This window comes from Osmerus mordax, chromosome 28 (assembly GCF_038355195.1).
Source record: "Osmerus mordax isolate fOsmMor3 chromosome 28, fOsmMor3.pri, whole genome shotgun sequence".
Taxonomy (NCBI): Eukaryota; Metazoa; Chordata; class Actinopteri; order Osmeriformes; family Osmeridae; genus Osmerus; species Osmerus mordax.
The window spans coordinates 4,262,894-4,278,174 of record NC_090077.1 but is presented as its reverse complement, the minus strand read 5'-3'; the positions used below and the strand labels follow the sequence as shown (position 1 = coordinate 4,278,174).

Here is a 15,281-nt window from a genome sequence, read left to right as displayed (position 1 = left end):
AAAATAAGCCACCTCCACCTCCTATGGTATTCTCCCCCGTTATGTACTTATGCGTATATTTATCCCGGCGCGTCACGGCGACCCTCGCCATGGGAACGGGCCGGGTGAAGAGCGTCATTAGGATGAGGGAGCGCGGTGCCTCCGTGGTCCACCTTCAGTTGCCTCACTTAGCTGGAGTTTGACTTTGTCAGAGGAAAACCCTCACACACACACACACACAGGGACGGACACACACACACACCTCCTAACCGCCCCTTAGGGAGCTGAGCGTTCCTGCAAGCCTCGACGTGGCCCTTTGTGTCAGCCAGAGCAGCTTGATGAGGGGGGGACGGGGGGGGGGGACGTGCACAGCATCGCGACACGCACTTAACAGATATTTATGTTCTTGTGAAAAGAGAGGGAGGGAAGAAATCCATGTATTCTCCATACCCAGACCAAGGGTTAGCCCTCAAGTCGATTATTTATTTCGGCGGCAGCTTCGGAAATGAAAACATCTGCCTTCTTTCATGTGTTGCTGGCAAACAGCCAGAGTCACTGAGATATGTGACTGGTCACAGGTTGGTATTGTACCCCTGGATAGTGAGGTACAGGATAGGCCTAGCCCTGCTGGGATAGGGACTATCATGTTGTCGGGGGCGACAGAGGAGAACCTGGGGAACAGTAACACTAAGATCCCCGGAGTTCAACCGAGTCCATATGACTATCAAATGTTAGGGAGTCGAGTTGTTTTCAACATGTTACTGTTCATGTTCCTCAAGGTAGAATGATGTCAGCGAATGTCATTTAATTGGTGTTTCACCCCTCCCCCCCCCCCCCCCTCTTACATGGTAACAAAACTAGACGAGTCAAATTGAGTTAAAGTTCATGTTTAAATTCCCTTTTCCTCCTTTTTATGTCTCCAGCTAATTTGTTTTGGCTGTGTGTGTTCACTCCTGTCATTTCCAATTCGGAGTTTGGTGGAGAAATGTTGTCACCCTCCAAGCATTCTCCCAGCTTGACTCTTCATCGCGCCGGGGCCTGGGTGGAGCAGGGGGGTGGCTGGCACGGCTGCTGTTACAAAATCAACACCAACAGTCTCACTTGCCCTCTGGGATCCCCTATCTTAGCATCCTGTCACATTTTATATGCTAACTTTTACTGTGCTGCAAGAGTATCAGAGAGAGAGAGAGAGAGAGAGAGAGAGAGAGAGAAAAAAAAAGGAATAACAGGTGCGATTTGAGCGCTTTGTCGGGGCAGCCTCAGCCCAGCGTGGCTGTGTCCCCCGAAAACGCTTCGGCGCTCTACATAGCTAATCGTCCCTTTTTCTTGGGTGTCAGTTCTGCACAGGCGGCATCGTTCCCTGCACGTAATAACTCCACAATCTCTGAAGATGTGAGATGTTTTTATGCGGTTTAGCGGCTCCAGAGAGACTGTCCTTGTCTTGGTTTACTTCAAGCCCCCAGCCCCAGTGTAGTGTGGAGGGTTCAACATCACTTTCCAACTTTACTCAATTTTCTCGGTGGCACCCAACGCAGGAATAAAGGACCGTGAATGAGGTGCAGGAGGTATGATATACCGAGCTCTCTTTTGAATATTTAATAAGAGTGTGTTTAAAGGATTTGACTGGATTTGGAGCAGGCCTTTTATTGTCAGCTCCAGTGTGGTTAACCTATCTTGGCTGTGAGTGTGTAAACACTGTGTGTGTGTGTGAGTGTGTAAACACTGTGTGTGTGTGTGTGCCCAGGCTTTTTTTCTTTCTAGTGTCAATGTAGGTTGTCTTCCCTGTGCTTACTCCGTCAAAACTCACAGCCCCCAACGAGAACCCCCGCCACACACACACACACACTCACCACACACTCCTCTCCACACGCCCCCCCAGAGAGCTACCTGCTCCAGATACTTTAACACCGGTTGGCTCAGCGGTAGGCTGAAGAACACACTGCTGACAGGTCATCACACACACACACACACACAGTGCGTACACGGTGGATACACACTGTATAAATACAACCCATACGACCGAGCTCCTGCCGACAGCCAAACAAACCCTCTAAATCTTGCGCCCATAAAAGCCTCTCTGAGTTAATTGACATCAGCGAAGTTTCTCCAGTGCAGTCAACTTAAGCTTTTCATGTCCCGAATATCCAGCTGGCCTAAATGCAATTTGTCTCCAATAGAAGACGCGGTCTCTCTGTGACTCGATGGTGAACTCTAGTCAGTTCCTGCTGTCGGCTGGCACGGGCCAGGCGCGCCGAGCTGGACTAAATGAGCGGTTTCGGAGAGCTGTGCAGGGCCGCATCCAGGTGCTGGGGATGTTTACTCTGAAACGACTGTGGCACTTTTCACAAAAGTCCGCACGCGAGTTCCCATTCTACTGTGGAGAGCCTTTTTTACTCCGCTGCCGCCATTTGATATACGTGGATTGGGTTTAGGGTTAGGGGCTAATCCTAAACATTAGCACTTGGGTAACCCCCCAAAAATTTTGGATTTGTTGACCCCATAGCCCGGGCCGGCAGAATGCAGAGGATTTCCCAGCAGGTTCGTTATACAGATGTTTTCTTTCTGCACTTCGAAGGAGTGTGAGATAGAAACTAGGGACAGTCTAAGCCCCGATTAAAACACACATTTAAGGACAAACTCACACACACTCTCCACTCAGACATATACTCACCCCCCCTCCCCCACACACACACACAGATTGAGACACTCACACAAACTCACAACACTGTACGAGGAGCCGTATAGCCGTTAGTATTCAACCAAAGTTCCCCAAAAAGTGAAAGGATTCAAACATTCAATGTCAACATCTGTATCTAGAAAACAGACATCCCGGTGGATGTTCTTCCTTTCCATACCGACTTTTGAAGACAATTTACAAGCAACTTTTTGACCTTGACAGTGATCTGTGAAAGCTCCTGTCATTTCAGGCAGCTGCCGAACATCAATGCGCCTCTGCATGACGAGATTACAGTTCATGACAAGGTTGCAAAAGACAGTCAAGGTTGCCCAAAGAGAGAAAGGGCGCACAGCTAAAGAGAGGCGCTCAGCGACGGAATCCTAACGCGGTGCGTTTTGGAGCGTCGAGCGGGCGTAGCCAGGTGGATCCGACATATCGGGGGGGGCCTGCGGTGTGTGTGTGTGTATCGGGTTCCGTCGGAGGAGCAGGTTTCCGAGGCGTCCATCTGGACGGCAGAGTTGCGGGGGAGCTGGGAAAACAAGGCCTCTCCCTGTAGCTCGCCGTGTTATTGCTGCCTCCCGCCTCCCACCGACCACTTTTGAAGACAGGAAATAGGAGCCGGGCCCACGGTTCGAGGGGCATGTGGCAATGGTTTAGACTCCGATGACCTGCGACCTTTCCCCTCCGCCCTCGCTCTCTCTCTCTCCCTCTCTCTCTCCCTCTCCCTCTCTCTCTCCCCTCTCTCTCTCTCTGTCTTTCTCCCTCTCTCTCTCCCTCTCTCTCTCCCTCTCTCTCTCTCTGTCTTTCTCCCTCTCTCTCTCTCTCTCTCTCTCTCTCTCTCTCTCTCCCACACACAGCACCGCTCCCCTGTTTCTCAAAGTCTTACCCTGAGAGCCCAAAGTCGGAGGGACCCAGCCCAAACCCAACACAATAGGGCCCGTATGGACATGGGGCTTTGTTTGAGTCCGTAATGCAAAACAGATGGGGGTTCGGGGGGGAGAGGAGAGGGGAAGAAAAGGAGTCTTGTAAAATATTTGCAAAGAAAAATAACCTGGGGACACTGTCTAATTATATCTATTTGTCTTGTGCGGTTTTTCCATGGAGGCCGTGTGGTCTCCCTGGTTGGGCCCGGGTTCATTTTTCACATATCTGATTCAGCGGGGCGAGGGGTGAGAAGGGGGTATGGGGTATGGGGGGGGGGGGGGGACGCCTGGGGGGGGTGGGGGGTGTCGGCTGGTGGGGCAAGGATTTATTGTCTTTGGCTGGTTCGACTGGCTGTCTTTAATGACAGGGACTTCCTCTGTAGTTACCCGCCTTCGCACGACCACCAGCTCACAGTGTTCGATACGCTGTGTCATTGGACGCCATGACAGCAGCCAGCGTTGTCATCAGACACTTGTGGTCTTGTCTGACTGGCCATAGGACTGGTGAGTTGTCATCCCTAGGATTGTCCCTCTGAACATAAGGACTGCAGGGCCTGTCAGAGCGATAGCGGGCCTCCTATCAGGTTAGAGTGGGACCCCTCTTTCTTCCAAGCATGTCAGCTACTGGTCCACCAAGCCACTCCAGTCTACGTGTCTGTGTCCTAAACCCACTCACCTTCAACCCTCTCTCTCTGTCTCTGTCTCTGTCTCTCTCTCTGTCTCTCTGTCTCTCTCTCTCTCTCTCTGTTTCTCTGTGTCTTTCTCTCTGTCTCTCTCTCTGTTTCTCTCTCTCTGTCTCACCTGACACTGCATTCTGTCCAGCCCAGTTCCTGTCCCGTCCAGTCTGACAGCAGCTCTGTTGACCGTTGCATGAGTCTTCTCTGTCTTCGTACCGAGGATGTGGGGAGGGATGTGCCCCTCCCCCCTCCTCCACACACACACACACACACTCACGCACACACCACAACGTTCTCAAGTTCTCAACCATCAAAAGTTGAAAAGGAAGAGCTCTTCATGGTGGTGACGGCGTTAATGGTAATGATGATGTCACTGCTCATGACATCATCATAGTGTGCCAGCGCACAAAGAGGTGCCCGACGTAATGTTGATGGAGCCATTTGGCGCTCAGCTAAATTCACTCCATTCACGCAGTATTCAAATTTGCTCGCTTTAAGAGGAAAACAGTGTGATTTGTTCTGGTGACTTTATATCTCTATTACGGCTTGGAAAGTAGTCAGTCATTTGAAGCGGGATTTCTGGTTGAGTTGGCTCCCCTCTTCAAGTCTTTGACGCTCTTTAAATGTTTTTGTTCCGTGTGGATGCATGTGCCCAGCCTCTTGTCATCTCTCTCTCCTCTTTGCTCTCTCTCTTTCTCTCTCCGTCTATTTTGTCCTTCTCTCTCTCTTGTTCTGCCTGTCCCTTTCTCCCATCTCTCCCTCTCTTTCTCTCTCTCTCTCCGTCTTTGCAGGACTCGGAGAGAAAGGGCTTCATGAACAAGCTCTATGCCATTCAAGACGTGTGCATCAGTGTGCAGAACGCGCTGGATGAAGTGGCTTCCTACGGCGAGAGGATAAAGAAGTGAGTCGTAAGCTTCCTCCTCGGCGCCCGGCCCGCCGCTCCCCCCCCCACCCCCCCCGCCGCTCCCCTTTTCCCCCGCTTCCTGCGCCAGCTCTCGGCGGCGGCGGCCGCCAGCCAGCGGGCCGGACGACCAGGAAAGCAAACCCTGTCCCACTTGTCACGTCTTACTCAAGCCTCCCCGAGCATGCCGTCAGGAGCACACACACACACACACACACACACACACACTGCTTCAGCTACACACTGAACACGCTTTCCAAACACCTACCTGCGTGTTCCTACTCAGTCAGCAAAGTGCCGTGTGTGTGTGTGTGTGTCTTCCGTGCTGGAGTGCGTGACCCTCTGCTCTGCTCTCCCCGTGTGTCTAGCACCTTCAACTGGACCGTGCCCTTCCTGAGCTGGCTGGCCATCGTGACTCTGTGCGTGGCCACCCTGGCCGTGTACTTCATCCCCCTCAGATACATCGTCCTGGCCTGGGGTGAGCAGTGTTCCAGGGAAAATACACCCAGGAAGTAAACGTGTTTGCACTGGGTCGGTTCTGTCAGTGTCTCAGAGAGCTAGGGAAGAGAGTTTGAATGTGGTGCTCTGCCTTTGTTGGCCCTTCGTGTGTGAGGCATGAGGGTCGAAGGGTTCAAAGTGGAATTTGGCCCCATGTGCTCAACTCATCGCTCTGTCTTTGTCTTTCCCGTCTCTCTCTCCGTCCCTGCAGGGGTTAATAAGTTCACCAAGAAGCTCCGCGACCCCTACACCATAGACAACAACGAGCTCCTGGACTTCCTGTCCCGCGTGCCCTCCGACATTCAAGTGGTGGGTGTGCTGCTGTTCCTCTCTCTCTTCTCCCCACCCCTCTCTCCCTCTATCTCTCTCTCTCTCTTCTCCTCACTCCTCTCTACCTCTCTCTCCCCCTCTCTCTCTTCTCCTTCCCTACTCTCTCCTCTCCCCCTCTATCTCTCTCTACCCCTCTCTCTCTTCTCCTTCCCTACTCTCTCCTCTCCACCTCTATCTCTCTCTCCCCCTCTCTCTCTTCTCCTCGCTCCTCCCGCTCTCTCTCCTCCCCTCTCTCTCTCCACTTTTTTCCCTCTCTCTCCTTGCTCCCCTTCCCATGCCTAGCGAGCGTAAAGGTCACCGCGGCGATACCTTGCCCGCAATTAACTGCCTTTCAGGGGTCACGCCGTGTAAAGTTTTAATTCAATTCCGCTATCCCTCGCTTTGATTTTTTTTTCCCCCTGTTCAGCAGCTCCCTGTTTTTGAACTCCCGTCATCTCCCTACAGGTGAAGATGTTAAGTAAGTGGAGAGAGCCTGTTTATTAGCAGGCTGATTGAAGCCATGCAGGCCGAGTCGTGTGATGATGCGTTTGTTAGTCATTATAGAGTGTAAACCAACAGTAAACCACCAGCACGCGGTTTGCTTCTACATTAACCGTGAGATCAGATTAAGGCGGCGGTGACGTGGCCGGGGAGAGTTTGTTAGAGGCCTGCTAATGTGCCGAGGTGGAGGTGGTGCCTTTTTAAAGCGGCAATTACCCCAGCAGCTTGTGAAAGGAAGGCTGCTCTCTGTCCAGGTCCACTGTCAGGCTGCTGCACCCCGGGGTGTACTGGGAGACAGACAGACCCAGACCCAGAACCCCTCTGATCCCAGAGCCCAATCCCTTTCCACATCAGCGCCACCACTCTCCCCCCCCACCCTCCCCCCTTTGATTGCCTGTTGCCCACGAACCCCTTTCATCTTTACAGGGTCGTAATCCTCTGCCCCCCCCCCCCCCCCCCCCCCACTCAACCCCCCCCCCCCCCCCCCCACATCCCCCCACCCCCCCCCCCCACCCCCACCGGCCCCCGTGGGGTTTTACTGCGCCGCGGGGCCCCGGTCCCAGCGGCAGGTAGACCCGACCCAAATGAGGCCAAGCTGGACCCCTCTGCTGCGGGGGCCAGCCACCGTGCACACCTGGAGCCGGCCGGGGCCCGGCAGGTAGGAGGCCTTTACGAGGTCCCTAATGAGGGGCGGCTGGCTGGGCCCGAGCGGGGACACACCGGCCTGCTGCTCCTGGAGCCTGAGCTAACGCTAACAGTGCTACCGCCGCTACTGTTCCTGTTGCAGCTGAGGGGCTAATTGGTGCCAGGTTTCAGTGCCAGTCTGGGAGCAGGGAGTTATTTCCCCTCAAACAGACCTCCTCTCGCCTGACTGCAGGGGGAGGGAAGGTTTATTTCTTTCATTTTTCAGGGGGGGGGAGGGGGGGAGGGGGGGGGGGGGGGAGGTTTAAAACTCAAAGTGCTCTGCTCTGGTTCGCTCTTGTGCTGCTGCCCCTGGTGGTGGCTACACCTCGCCGCCCGCCCTGCCTTTTTGGGTCACACGGGCCCGCAGGGACGGGGTCTGGGGGGGATCGGGGCGGCACCGAGGTCCAAATGGAGCGACCCGCCTCGACGGCGCGTGTCCGCTGACCCTGCGGGGTCGCTCGCCGGCTCTGTGGATGACTAATGAAACTCTATTTCAGGTCACCCACACCCACACACACACACACACACACCCACACACACACCTTACTCCGCCCGCTCCGTCCCTGGTGGCGTCCGCGGAGGTCGGGCAGGGCCAGTTCAGCGCTCCGCGTCATTTGGAGGTGGTCTGAACCATCCAGGACTGATGAGCTTCTAATGACTCCATGGACAAAGGGCAGGGAAACGGGGGCTAGGTACACACTGTCTCTGGGTAAAAACAAACCCCCCAAAAAAGGGCAAAAAAAAGATGAAAAATCCTGACTCTATAGTTTTGTGCGTGTCTTTGTGTGTGTGTGTGACAGAGAGTGAGAAAGTCACACACTGTTTCAAAAGTAACGCGTCGTGCGCTTGGGGGCTGTGTCTCCGTACTTGGTCCATAAGGTGACCACCTGACGTCCCGAGGAGGGGGTGTGTCCGGATGGCAGTCATCCCCTCTCCCCTTGTGAAGGCTTTACAGCCCTCTTTCACTGCAGCCACGGGCCCCCTTATAAAACCTGCTCTCTCTCTCACTCGCTGACTCCCCGGGCCTCGCTGCCTCGCGCTGCCTCGGTCGGAACATGGAGAGAGAGAGAGAGAGAGAGAGGGAGAGAGAGAGAGAACTCACTTACGATACAGTTCTCTTTTTTTACTACTGATCAGTTTTCCTAAGGCTTTATCCTCCTTGCGGGTTGTAATGTTAATGGTCAGTCTTGTATAGTCGCCCCTCCGGAAAACTGGCTAGCCCACTGCCTGGCTGGGGGAAGAGGGGGGGGGGGGGGGGGGTAGGAGGTGGAGGAGGGGGTCCTTTATGTCCCTCTCAAACGAGGCCAACCGTCATAATCAAGCGGAGTATTCCCAACCAGGCGTGCGTGACGCGGTCGTGCGCTAGCATGCTTTACGACGCCATTAGCCATGCGCCGTGCCCCGGACTGGCTAAGTGGGACCGCGGCAATTAGCATGCCAAGTGCTCCTTTAAAGCAGGTGTGAGCTAGCGGGGTCAAAGCCCTCCACAGAAATAGACATGTCATTGAACTCCTAATGTACATTAGAAGCCGCTGGTTGTGGGAGTCTTTTTAGCCACTCTTGATGTGGTGGGTGACCCTGATTCGGTGCCGGGGAGCGCGCTCCCGAGGTCGAGAGGTCAAAGGCAGGGCAGGGATGGGGGCTGGAGGGTTGCCAGACTCCATCGCTCATATCCCCCTCTCCGCTCAGCTAGAGGTCTTTGGTTCCTGTGACAAATTTAAACATTTGACTTGAAGCGTGCAATTAGTCACTATTCTGCAGGCGCGCCGCTTGCCGGGGAAAGTTTCCTGTGTGTGTGCAAGCTCTCACCTTGACATGCTTTCACAAAAGCCTTATCCCTGTCTGTGGACGTGTGTACATAGTTATTTTTTGGGGCTGCGTTTAATAGGTTAGGCGTCATGAGTAATGAACCCAGCCGACTTCTCTGCCTCTGTAGAAGGAGCACAGTGCCGAATGATTAAAACGCTGCCTTCTCCTCGCACTGCCTCGTCTCTGTTTGTCTTTAACAGCAAACAGAGGCACGAGACCTAGCCGCCGCCAGAACACACCCACCACTTCTAACCTGAATCCTCTAGTTTAACACAAACAGAGAGAGATTGAGAGGGAGAGATATTGAGAGGGAGAGAGAGACAGGGAGAGAGGGGGTTGAGGGAGAGAGAGATAGAGGGATTGAGAGGGAGAGAGAGAGAGCCAGAGAGAGAGGGATTGAGATAGACAGGGAGAGAGAGAGATAGACAGGGATAAAGAGATAGAGGGAGAGACAGAGAGAGAGAGAGAGAGAGAAAGAGGAAGAGAGATTGATAGAGAGAGAGAGACAGGGAGAGAGAGAGAGAGAGAGAGAGATTGGTAGAGAGAGAGAGACAGGGAGAGAGATAGAGACAGAGAGAGGGGGAAAGAGGCGAGCGGTGGGTCCCGGGACGCTGTCTGACACCACTAAACGAAACGCTCTCTGGTACGTGCCTACACCCACCCCCCCCCCTCCCCCCCTCCCCCCCCTCTGCAGAGCGCACTTCAAAGGCTGTTTTGTAGCTGCACTGTCAACACGGGGAGTGAGGGGAAGAGCGAGGGTGGAGCAGGCTTTGAGCCGCGCCAGGGTCTTTACCCGGCGCCCCCCCCACACACACCTACACACACACACACCCCGACCCCCCCCCCCTCCCACCCCCCTACACACACCCCCCCCCCCTCCATCAATGTTTCCCTTTGCGCTCCGCACCACTTTTTCCTCGAACCAAATTGCTAGCTCGCTTTCGGTGCACATCCCCTCCTTCCCGCCCCCCCCAGCACCTCTTTTTTGTGCGTCTACGTCCCTTTTGTTTTGTTTGTTTTCCTCACCTCTCCTCCTCCGCCCCTCTCCTCCAGCTCCTAACTAGGGCCCTGGCACTCTCCCCTGTTGGGGTGTGCAGCTGTGTGATTAAGCAGGGTGAGCTGGGAGCCGTGGGGGTGGGGGGGCTGGTGCGTAGCCAGTATGCTGTCACCTGGAGGCTGGGACTGAGCCCGTGATGGGGAGGATGGGGTGGGCTTCCCTCTCGCAGCCTCTTCTGACGGAAGCCCTCGTTTTGATGGAGCTATTATTGTTGTTTTTCTCCTCGCCTCTCCCTTCATCCCCTTTTCCCTCCTCCGTTCCCCTAAGAGAAACGAGTTCTTCTTCTGACGGCGCAAACTTTTCTTTTGTGGAGCTCCCCGCGGGATTTTTCCCCTCGCGGGTCGCTTGGATGGTAGCAGGCAGTCTTAAATTGCTAACTTGTGCTGTTGCACTTGTAGGCGTTTGACTGCGTAATGGGCATGGCGGCTGATCCTGTCAGCGTTCCAGTTTGAGATCACAATACATGTATTTGTCACTTCCTGCTTTGAAAGTTTTTTCAAAAGTGTGTGCATGTTAGGAATATTCTTTGGGGGGAAACCAAGTCTGGGTGAGAGTGCCTCTGTGCTCAATTACGGGACCAGGACATGGAGACAGGCTCACACACAAATCGCAGCGCACCTCTCCCTCTCCGCGTGCGGGCGTTCCTCATCCACGGCCGCGCCAACCCATCCCCCGCTCACCCGCTCGGCCATCCGTGGCACCCGACGAGCCCTCGTCCGTGACGTCAGCCTCGGCCCTGGGTTGGCATGCTGCCAGGGCGGGGGAGTCACGGTCCTCCGAGCAGACACAATGAAGGCCCGGTCCACCACCCCCTCCCTCCTCCCCAACCTCCTCCCCACCTCCCTCCCTCCTCCCCCGGGTCTCTGCTCCTCTGTCTGCTTTCGTTGGACAGACTAGAAACGGATCCCCACCCACATGAGAACAGTCTCTGTCATCACCCCACTGTCCTTCCCCCCCCCCCCCCCCGCCCCCCGCCTCCCGCCCCCACCACCACCAAGGGGTTCATTAGAACCATGTCGATTACAGAACCACTCCCCGCTTCTCTTGCTCACATGGCCCGACCTCTCTCTCTCCCCCCCGTCTCTCTCTTCCCCCTCCCTCTGTCCTCCCTCCCTCTGCCCTCCCTCCCTCTGTCCTTCCCCCTCCCTCCGAAACGACTGTACATTCACTCGTTCCTGTTTGTTCAGCTGTGAATTGATCTGCTGTTTTCCCAGATGCTTTGCTGGCGGGCCATAGACAGTGCAGTGTCCGGTTCTGAATCGTCCCAGTCTGGCCGGCTAGTGAGGCGAGCAGGGGAACGCACGCTAGGCTAACCAGTCACTGAACCCCTTTAAGGGGGCACTGGTGCTCACTGGTCACCCCCCCCCCCCCAACAACCAAACTGTGTGTGACTCACAAAGGGTTTTTTAATGAAATGACACACACGTCTGTGAGTGTGTGTGTGTCAGGAAGGCTCTTGTTTCGGTGTGGTTGGATAAGGATGATCCACCGCTCCGACACAGTGTCAAGGACATATGGACGTTTAAGTAAGAACAGCGTTCCTCGTGAGTCCCAGTGCTGATGCAGAACCGAGACTCTGTACAACTTCTGCTGCCTTAATCTCCCAGATGTGGAATCGAATCCCCCTGAACTGACGCCCACCAGCACTCCTTGATGTACTCTGTGAAACTATGGCCGTGACCACCTCATCCTGTGTCCTCACCCCCCCCCCCCTCCCCCCTTTCTTTTCTCCTCTCCTACGTTTCCCCCCTCGTCCGTAGCGTTGCCAGGTTTAGGTCATTGTGTCCGGAGCCCGGGGGGTGTTCCGAACCGGTTGTGGCCGGATCTGGTCCGATTCTCCACCAGTGTGAGAGATGTGAGATTTTTCTCCCTGGCCGGAGGGCCGTGAAGTCACCTATCCGTCTGTCGTTTCCGTTAATTACGGGCCGCACAGCGCCTGGAGAGAGAGAGAAAGAGAGGTACAGATGTTTTTTTTGAGAGAGAGCTCGTTACTAAATTTGCAGTTTCAACTGCCACAAAAGATAAAAACTATCATTACCCCCTGATAGCCGTTAGATTAGCCACTCTCTGTCCTCATAACACCCACAGCGGCAGCCATGACAGTCTGACGTGCTGTGCGTCTCTCCGGGGAGCGGTGGTCAGGCTACACAGCCAGAGCCCTGGCTCTGTGAAGGGTTAACCCCTCTTCCTGCTCTGTGGCTCTGACCAGGACAACTCTGTACTCTCTCCAAGCTCTCCCACGAGTCCCTGCCCCTGGTCTGCTTGTGTGGGTGTGTGTGTGTGATCTCCCTCCCTCAGGCCACTGTTCCCCACACAGCTGTGTGTGTGTTTGTGTGTGTGTGATCTCCCTCCCCAGGCCACCGTTCCCCACAGCTGGAGACCGAGAGCCTCCGGAGGGGTTCCCATGCTATCCCATCATCCTCTCCTCTCCACCTGACCGGGCATTGTGTGTGTGTGTGTGTGTTTTAACAGGTGCAGTACCGAGAGCTGAAACTGGATCCCAATCCCAGTCCAAATAAAAGAAAGAAAAACATCCCGGGGTAGCTGTCTCCGTCCGCCCACAGACTCTTCTCTCAGTCCCTCGACGCCAAGGAGCAGCAGAAGACTGATCTGGACCGGCTCAACTCCCTCCACCTCTCTCTTTCTTTATCTCTCTCTCTCTGTCTCTCTTTCTCTCCCTCTCTCTCTCTGTCTCTCTTTCTCTCCCTCTCTCTCTCTCTCTCTCTCTCTCTCTCACTCTCTCTCTCTCTCTCTCTCTCTCTCTCTCTCTCTGCTTCTCGTCACTGCCTCGGCCTCTCTCAGTCTCCCATTATCTCCACATGACAGGCTCCTCAAGGTTAATTAGCGTCGTCAACAGATCAGAAACCTGAGGGAAAATATCTGAAACCGTGTTGGCTTTTGATCCTTTATCGCGAGACGCGGGGGTTGACCCGAGCGAGGGGGGAGGCGTGGGCCATGCGGAGGTGACCCACCCAAGCGCCCCACCTCTCCACCAACCACGTCGTAGAATCATACCAGGTCACCCCCCCTACCCCCCCCCCCCCCCTTTCAGAAAGTCATGGAGGTCAGAGGTTGTTTGTTTGCTTCTGTGACCTGAAACAGAATCAGAGTGTCAGTGTCACCTCCTAATAAGGTAATCACATTTTGATTGTCCTTTTTATTATTTTTAGCAATACTGTATATTACGTGTACTGATAACATTTAGTTGTTTTTTTAGGAGGGGTTAGGGGGTCTTTGACGAAATGTAGTTCTCCACTGTCCCCCAGATGATTAGCAATACATTAGCGCATTAGCATTGTGTCCTGCTGCTAGCACACTGTCTTAGTGAACCTGTACTGAAGGATCGCTCCTGTCCTTCGCCCGTAATTGCGTGGGACAACGCAGTTCCCCTTTTCACAGCATGTCTCTGTTTGTCGTCACCCGGTCTGTCTGCCCAGTAGCACCTGACACGACTACTGCACACGACTGACAGGCTTACATAACCGCAGAACAGCCTCCCTCTCAGATGAGCACAATCCTGCAGCAGAGCTTAGGCCCAGAAGAGGCTGTTTCCTGTCCGGGCGTGGTGCCATCAAGTCCTCGTCTCTATCAGGGGCTGAGATAAGTGTGGTTTTACCCCCAGCCTCCCTCCCCCCCTTCCTCTCCTCCTCTCTAGCCCTCTCCCTTCTTCTCCCTTTGCCTTTCTCTATCTCTCTCCCTCCCTCTTTCTCTCTCTCAGAAGGGCATCAGTGTGGCTGGCTGCTGCGCCACTGAGCTAATATAGATGTCACCCTGTGCCGACAGACTCACCAGGCAGGCCTTAGGCAGCCAGAATCCTAATCTTATTTGAAAGGCTGGTCCCCTCTCCTCTCCTCTCCACATGTGTTGCCTCAGCGGGCACGCACGCACACACACACACACACAGGGGTGCACAAGCACACAGCGACATTCGTGCACGGATGCATGTTTCCACACACACTCACACACACTTTTGATGCCGGGCCCCCCGGCTGGCTGCCCTCCCCGCCTTCCTCACCTCCCGTGCCCACAGCTCAACTCTGATCTCTCTTTGTGTGTGTGTGTGTGTGTGTATGTATGCAGGGATGTGTGCATGAATCTGTGTTGTATGTCAACAAAACGAGTCCAGATCCAAAAGGGTGGTCATGTGATATAGAATGTGTGTGTGTGTCAACTAGAATGGGCTCCTGTAGCCGTGTGGAGTGTTGTGATGTGAAGGTTGGAAGCCAGATGCTGCAGTATGTTTGGGGAGAACAGTGTCTGTCTGATGAGTGGCCAGCCCCTGTGTTAACAGATAGCTGCTCAGAATACTGAGGCCAGAGATGACAGGGGCCAGGACGACTGTGTGTGTGTGTGTGTGTGTGTGCGCTTCTTTCCAAGTCCTCCCTATCATCTCTCTCTCTCCGTTGGCTCTCTCATCCGTCAGTGAGCGAGGCAGTGACCCTGTCTGAGGGGGAAGGTCTCCGTAGGGTCCTCCTGTAGCATCTGTTGAAAGATCGCCGCGCGTAGGTCTGAGTAGAGCTCCACCTCCTTCACGTCCCGCCATCTTCTCTCGCTCTCTCTCTCTCCTTCTCGCTGTGTCTGGCTTTCCCCCCCCATCACCACGGTACCCGAGCATGTGCAGGTCTGTGACTTTTGGTGGTCCATTGATTTGTTGTTTGGAAGAAGCCGTTTTCCCCCCACTTCACTGAGGGAGACGTTATAGAGATCGCAATGTCCAACCCCTAAAACAAGACCATCTTTTTTTTTTTTTTATTACTGCCTGAAGAGAGATTTTGACAACCTTAACATGTAGTACATGTAGACTGTTGGTTTTATAATTTACAGTAGTTTGTGATGGGTATATTCTGTGGTCCTGCATCCAACTGCTTTTTTTGTGTTTGTTTTGCATACAAAGTTTGTACAGTATTGGCAATGTTTTAAGAAACCAAAGTGATTCATAGGGATTTAAGAGGAAACTGTACTCGAATGTATCTGGTTGACTTAGGGAAAAAGGCACTTTCATTTGCACTGGTTTAAACCTCTTCTTGTTTATTTTTTGAAGGATGTACATATTATTAGTTTAAATTATTAATGGTTGTATTTTATACTGTATGCCTGTAAATGGTCTAATATTTATGATATTGTATAGGTGTATGCCTGACTCAGTTCTAGAGGTACTTTTTTGCCTGCAGTGTTGCCTGTGACATCTCCTTGTTTCCAATCCCAGCCAATGGTGTTGCAAGGCAGGGATGGGAATGTGGGGTGGTGGATGTAGATAGTACATTAT

The 15,281-nt window shown here is 53.9% G+C and overlaps 1 protein-coding gene across 1 annotated transcript in view; it reads left to right on the top strand.

Moving 5' to 3' along the window:
- Positions 1–12,674, top strand: part of mctp1a (multiple C2 domains, transmembrane 1a) — a 94,778-nt gene extending 82,104 nt beyond the window's left edge. The window contains 4 exon segments of the mRNA XM_067231215.1: positions 5,048–5,157; positions 5,526–5,635; positions 5,867–5,964; positions 12,488–12,674. Coding sequence (XP_067087316.1) covers positions 5,048–5,157; positions 5,526–5,635; positions 5,867–5,964; positions 12,488–12,559 — 390 coding nt within the window. The 3' untranslated portion in view covers positions 12,560–12,674.
- Positions 12,675–15,281: the final 2,607 nt, after the last annotated feature.